At 52.9% G+C, this 7,143-nt stretch overlaps 1 protein-coding gene across 1 annotated transcript in view; it reads right to left on the bottom strand.

Moving 5' to 3' along the window:
• Positions 1-517: 517 nt before the first annotated feature.
• CHRNG (cholinergic receptor, nicotinic gamma) overlaps positions 518-7,143 on the bottom strand; it is a 46,083-nt gene continuing 39,457 nt past the window's right edge. The window contains exons 11-12 of the mRNA XM_015407832.1: positions 4,496-4,629; positions 518-839 (exon numbers count right to left, since the gene is read on the bottom strand). Coding sequence (XP_015263318.1) covers positions 669-839; positions 4,496-4,629 — 305 coding nt within the window. The 3' untranslated portion in view covers positions 518-668. The remainder of the gene's footprint in view (positions 840-4,495; positions 4,630-7,143) is intronic.

Genomic DNA, 7,143 nt, shown 5'->3' with positions numbered 1-7,143 from the left:
CAGTGGCAGAGCCTCTGCCTGGCACACAGGAGGTCCCAGGTTCAATCCCTGGCATCTCCAGTTAAAAGGAACAGGCAGGAGGTGATGGGAAAGACCTCAGCCTAAGACCCTGGAGAGCTGTCAAGAGGGGCCGTGGCTCAGTGGAAGAGCCTCTGCCTGGCATGCAGGAGGTCCCAGGTTCAGTCCCCGGCATCTCCAGTTGAAAAGGACCAGGCAGGAGGTGATGGGAAAGACCTCATCCTGAGACCCTGGAGAGCTGTCAAGAGGGGCCGTGGCTCAGTGGAAGAGCCTCTGCCTGGCATGCAGAAGGTCCCAGGTTCGACCCCCAGCATCTCCAGTTGAAAAGGACCAGGGAATAGGTGACGGGAAGGACCTCCGCCTGAGACCCTGGAGAGCACCCACCAGTCTGAGCAGACAAAATTGATTTTGACAGACCTGCATAAGGCAGGTTCACGTGTTCATGTTTTCATGTGTTCAAGATATCCTCATGTGACCCTCCAAGGAACAGAGTCCGGGGGGGGGGGAGATCAGGGCATGTAAATAAACACCAGCTTAAACGGCCTGGCTCTCAGGAAAAGGGCAGAGTCCGGCCCCCTGGCACGGAGATCCCTCGTGAAATCGTCTGTGAGTGGCACCAATACCAGCCTGTCCAGAGGCCCCCCCCCCCTTCATTCCACGGGCAGGTACGGTTTGGGGTCCCCCGGGAAAGGCGTAGCGGGCGCCTGGTTGAAATGGGCCATCAGGAAAACGCCGAGAGTCCCGAAAATGAAGATGGAGGCCATGACGAGGAAGCAGACGCGGTCGATGACCCGCCCCACCAGGATCCACTCCTCGTTCTCCTGCAGAGACACAAAATGCGCATAACAGACAAAACAGATGGTGTAAGCTAGGGAAGAGTCCATGGGGCAGAGGGAGGCTTGCCAATCTCCAGGTGAGTATTACCAAACATAGGCTCACCAAAATAATACATCAAAGTGCAGGTTTGCACTGTGTTCAACCAGTCAAACGGCACCTTGTCAGTTTCACAATCCCTAGTCCCAGGGGACTCTAGTAATTTACCAGTAACGAATACAGTCTCCTTCAAGGACAGTGATGTACATATCTCCCTTATAAATAAAAGCCGAATGGTGGTGGCACTTCTCTAGAACATTCCACACGCTCCAAAATCCGTTCGCTCTCTGATCTGTCATTCAGAGGGTCTCCCTATCCACTGGCTGCTTCGCCCGAGTCCTGCCTCCAACATTCTAAACAGTTTGCTGTTCCGCTCCCCCCCCACAGCCAATCAGAACACAAAGGTTATTTGCATATGCAGCCTCATTGGCCTTTGCCTCGGAACAATGAGGTTGTTTGCATATGCGACTTGATTGGCTTTTGCCTCTAACAATCTAATCAGTCTTGCTCTTATTTATTTTATTTATTTATTATTTACATTTTTATCCCGCCCTCCCCGGAGGCTCAGGGCGGCTAACAAGCATATAGCTAATAAAACAATAAAAACAGTACAAAATATTAAAAGCACATCAGAAATTATAGCCTATCTAAAGCAAGACTATCTAAAAACAGGATGGCAGTCCTCTGAAAGTCCCATTCTTGCCCATGATGCAATTTTTTTTAGGGCTTTGATGGTCCATGCCCATATCCAGATGTCCATATACCGGAAATTCCGGGGATTCCAGGAATTCCAGGCCGTTGATGGTATACTGATGCGTTGGTGGTATACTGGTGGTAGTGGCGGCTCCTATTCAAAAGCCTGGTGGAAGAGCTCTGTCTTGCAGGCCCTGCGGAACTGTGCTAGGTCCCGCAGAGCCTGATCTCCTCTGGGAGCTCATTCCACCAGATAGGAGCCGCCACCGAAAACACCCTGTTCCTGGTCATAGTTAGTTTGATGGACCGGGGACCCGGTACATCCAATAGGTTCCGGCTCCCCGACCGTAGTGCCCTTAGAGGAACATGTGGGGCAAGGCGGTCCCTTAGGTAGGCTGGTCCCTGACCATATAGGGCTTTAAAGGTGATAACCAGCACTTTGAAGAGAACCCGGTACGCTATTGGCAACCAGTGCAGCGCTTTCAGCACAGGCCGGATGTGATCTCGTCTAGGAAGATCCATCAGCAGCCTGGCTGCAGCATTCTGCACTAGTTGCAGCTTCTGAATTTGCGACAAAGGCAGCCCCATGTAGAGAGCGTTATAGTAGTCTAACCTCAAGGTAACCGTCGCATGGATCACTGTAGCCAAGTCGTTCCGGTCGAGGAAGGGGACCAACTGCCGCGCCAGCCGAAGATGGTAAAATGCCGACTTGACAGTGGCTGCTACCTGGGCCTCCATTGTTAATGAGGAGTCCAGGAGCACCCCCAAACTCCTAACCTCCGACGCTGGCACCAATGGCGTCCCATCGAAGGTCGGGAGAGGGAGCCCCAACCCCGAACCGATCCGACTCAGCCCCAGGACCTCCGTCTTTGCCGGGTTTAATTTCAGCCGACTCAGCCTGAGCCACCCAGCCACGGCCTGTAACGCCCTGTGCAGGTCATCTGGAGTGGAGTCCGACCGGCCACCCAACATCAGATATAGCTGGGTGTCATCAGCATATTGATACCTCAGCCCACAACTCTGGGCAATGTGGGCAAGGGGGCGCATATAGATGTTAAACAGCATCGGGGACAGCACTTCCCCCTGAGATACGCCACATTCAAGGGCCCACCTCTGGTACCGCTGATCCCCTATTGCCACCCTTTGTCCCCGACCTTGGAGAAAAGAGACCAGCCATTGAAGGGCAAGCCCCTGAATCCCCACGTCGGCGAGGCGGTGGGCCAGCAACTGATGGTCGACCATATCAAAAGCGGCCGACAGATCTAACAACACCAGTGCCGCCACTCCGCCTCGATCCAGATGCCTACGGAGGTCATCAGTCAGTGCGACCAGTACCGTCTCCACCCCATGACCAGGGCGAAACCCGAACTGATGGGGATCGAGGACAGAAGCATCATCCAGAAATGCCTGTAGCTGTGTCGCCACCGCTCTCTCTATCACTTTGCCCAAATAGGGCAAATTGGACACCTCTTCTGAGGTAAAATGTGTCCAATCTCCAGGTGAGGGCTGGAGATCACTCAGAATTACAACTGCTTTCCAGATGGCAGAGATCAGTTCCCTTGGAGAAAATGGTGGGCCTTTTTCCTAGTAAGACATAAGGCACAATAAATTCTGAAGGCACCTGGGTTTTGGCCACCGTGTGATACGGGGGCTTTATACCGGTTAGGGTGCCGGTTGCAATCGTTGTACTCACCGGCGTTCAGACGGGGCAAATTTGCCTCCTCTCCCTAACCGGTGTAAAGTCCTCTACACCATTGCACTCTGCCACCAGGTCCCAAGTGGTGGTATACTGAGTGCAACGGTGGCTTCTGGTTTATCCCAGCGTCTGATCGCTCTCCAACGTTGCAGAGACACTTCCGTTGGAAGCCTGAGGCTTCCGGCTTTCCCCCGCCATTTTTTTAAAAAAGGAAGCGATATGCGCTCGGGCGAAGCTTCGCCCTGAGCGTTTGTTTAGAAAAAACAACAACAACCCTTAGTTTAACTTCCCGGAGGAGTCCGGGACTACAGGGAGGCCAGGTTGGGCTTTAAACTTTAAAGGTAAGTGCTTACCTTTAAAATTTAAATGTAATGGGGGGGGTTGAGCATGCGCAAAGATCGCCATTCTCTGAATGGCTGCCTATGCGCATGCTCAAACTGTGCTTAAAAAAAAAAAACGCCGACGCCCACAGCGTGTGAGCGGGCGTCCAACGGAGGGATCCGGAAGATGGAGGTAAGTGTGATCGCGTTTATGCCGGCAGAAACGCCCCGTCTGAACGCACCCAGAGTGTTGGATTGGATGCGCTATTGGCATCTTTTACATCCTTATATCTGGGGCAGAGTGGGAGGGCTTCTGGAGTTCTGGCCTACAGCTTAGAGTAATTAATTAATTATCATATGGCCCTGTGTGTAGAATAGCCAGGAGATCCTAAGATTGTCTGGCATCTAGATGTTCTAGCTCTTTAGCATTATGCACCACTAGGTGGCGAGCGAGACTTGTTTTTAAGGCAAGAGACCTTTCAGAGGTCGTTTGCCATCGCCTGCCTCTGCGTCATGACCCTGGTATTCTTTGGAGGCCGCCCTTCCAAATACGAGCCGAGGCTGACCCTGCTTAGCTTCCGAGATCTGACGGGATCAGGCTAACCTGGGCTATCCAGGTCAGGGCTACAGCTTAGAATGTTGGACCAGTGGGACCCAGGTTCCAATCCCCCCTCGTGCCGTGTAAGCTTGCTGGGTGACCTTGAGCCAGTCACATGTTCTTTCAGCCTGACCCGCCTCTCAGGGTTGTTGTGAGGATAAAATGGGGGAGAGGAGAATGACGTGAGGCGCTCTGGGTCCTTGTGGGGCAGACAGATGTGTGTAGAGATCAAGTTAAAAGAACGTGATCAAGAGACGGTCCGGGCGTGTGGGAGCAGACCCTTTAAAAGACGCTTACACTGTCAAAGTCGTTCTTCTCCTGCAGCGTCTTGGCAATGTGGTTGCAGGCGTCGGCGCAGGCCTGGATCTCCGGGGCGGCATGGCGCAGGCTGGTGCAAAGCTCTTGAGGGCAGCCGTTCTCCAAGCCTCCTCCTGGGGACGAGTAAGCAGGGAGAGTAGGGCTCTTTTTGTAGCAGGAAGTCCTTTGCGTATTAGGCGACACACACACCCTAATGTAGCCAATCCTCCAAGAGCTTACAGAGCTCTCCTTACAGGGGCTACTGTAAGCTCTTGGAGGATTGGCTACATTAGGGGTCTGTCGCGCCAGGGCTCTTTTTGTAGCAGGAACTCCTTTGCATATTAGGGGACACACCCCTAATGTAGCCAATCCTCCAAGAGCTTACAGAGCTCTCCTTACAGGGGCTACTGTAAGCTCTTGGAGGATTGGCTACTTAGGGCTCTTTTTGTAGCAGGAACTCCTTTGCTTATTAGGGGACACACCCCTAATGTAGCCAATCCTCCAAGAGCTCACAGAGCTCTTCTTACTGGGGCTACTGTAAGCTCTTGGAGGATTGGCTACATGAGGGGTGTGTCCCCTAATATGCAAAGGAGTTCCTGCTACAAAAAGAGCCCTAAATGTCAAGGATGCAGAGGAAGGACCAAGACTGAGGAGGTCTCCTCTGGCTTCTGCGCTGGATGCTAGGAGTGTCGGACTAGGATCGGGGAGACCCCGGTTCGAATCTCCACTCGTGCCCCGGAAGTTCACTGAGTGACCTTGGGCCAGTCACACACTTTTTCAGCCTCACCTCCCTCACAGAATCGTAGAGTTGGAGGGGACCACCAGGGTGTGACCTTGGGTCGGTCACAAGTTCTCTCAGAGCTGTTCTCTCCAGAGCAGTCCTCGAAAGCGCTCTCTCAGCCCCGCCTCTACCTCCCAGGCAATGTCCCCTCTAAGCTGTGGAGTATTGTGAGCAAAAATTCCGCTTTGTGAGCTACGGGCATTAAAGCTGTGAGTGAACGATTGGGCTGCCGCATACATTAGTTTGCTCTGGCGCCCTCCTTCCTGAGCTAAGGCAAAAATCTGTGAGCCGGAGGCTAAAAAACTGTGAGCTAGCTCACACTCACTCAGCTTAGAGGGAACAGTGCTCCCAGGGTGTCTGTCGTGGGGAGGGGAAGGGAAAGGAGTTTGTCAGCCGCTCCAAGTGAAGACTCCAAGTGAAGGGCGGGGTATCAATCCAATCTCCCCCTCCTTCAACCCCCTGCACAATGCAGGAGATTCACAGATCCCTCCCCCTCCACACACACACCCAGTGACCCCTGTTCCATGCCCAGAAGAAGGCAAAAAACCTCCAGGATCCCCAGCCAAACTGGCCTGGATCTGTTGTGTGGTGTGTTCGACGTATGAAGAAGCTGGACACAGCGTGATTCTCAACTCATGGTTTACTCGTCCACGACACACGAACACACAAACGGTTGTGTCATGATCTGGGCTGTGCCACTAGAGGCCTAGTAGACCCAGGGAGCCTGGCTAGCAGTAGGTGATGCTGGGCCTACAACTCCCAGAAGCACCTGGGAGGCTTTGGAGCCAAACTTGAACAATAGGATGGAAAGAGGAGGGCTTGGAGTAAAAGATCTGGAGCAGCAGGAAAAGCTGTTCTTTCCCCCCAGAGGGCAGAGCCAGAAGGAAGGCTGCTGCAGGAAGAAACCCTTATCCTGAGGGAAGAGTGAGTAGTCTAAGGCCACTGCAGATAGTGAGCTAGGGACAGTATATATTTAGACGCGTTAGGGCATTTGATTTCTTTTCACCCATTTACTGTTATAATTCTGCACCTTGTTTGTTTGACCTCATATAAAATAAACCTTTTCCTTGTTGTACTCTGCCTGGTCCTCACGCCTGTTATTCGACCAAAAGGGGGATCTGAAGGTCTTGGGAGGGTGCTCTGGGCCTTCTCAAGGGAGCCTGGAACCAGAGTGGTGGCAGCGTCAGGTGACACCCCACCTGAGCCGTGCCAGGCTGGCACGGCCAACTATATACAGTCCCTGATACACACCCACAAGTCCCATTGGAGGGTTTGAACTCCCCGCCACAGTTCCTATAGGTGCTAACTGGGAGGCTCAGGATCCTAGTCCCTATTGTTCCTAGGAGTCAAGCTCTGGTTGCAAGCCGTTGTCACCTAGTGGCTGTCAGCGGACATAACAGATCAAAATGGCTTCCTGGCCCCAAAGTGGCAACCAGCATTTTCCTGGGCGTGTACGAAAGAGCCAGGAGAAAAGCACTGAGGCAACCCTTCCTGCCCTCCCTTCTTGTGATCTGCCCAAGTTCACAGAATCGGCATTAATGTCAGATGGCCATCGAGCCTCCGTTTCAAAACCTGCAAAGAACCTCACAGGGTTGTTGTGAGGATAAAATGGAGAAGAGGAGAATGACGTAACCCACTTTGGGTCCCAACTTAGGAGGAGGAGGAGGTGGAGGAGGAGGAGAAGAGTTAGTTTTTATACCCCACTTTTCACTACCCAAAGGAGTCTCGGAGCGGCTTACAATCTCCTTCCCCTCCCCACAACAGGCACCCAGTGAGGTAGGTGGGGCTGAGAGAGCTCTTTCAAGGACTGCTCCTGAGAGCTCTAAAAGAACTTGTGACTGACCCAAGGTCACACCAGCAGATGCAT

This window comes from Gekko japonicus, unplaced genomic scaffold, assembly GCF_001447785.1.
Source record: "Gekko japonicus isolate JY-2015 unplaced genomic scaffold, Gekko_japonicus_V1.1 scaffold3318, whole genome shotgun sequence".
NCBI lineage: Eukaryota > Metazoa > Chordata > Lepidosauria > Squamata > Gekkonidae > Gekko > Gekko japonicus.
Note: the sequence above shows the minus strand (reverse complement) of the source record. Positions and strands in the feature narration are given on the sequence as shown.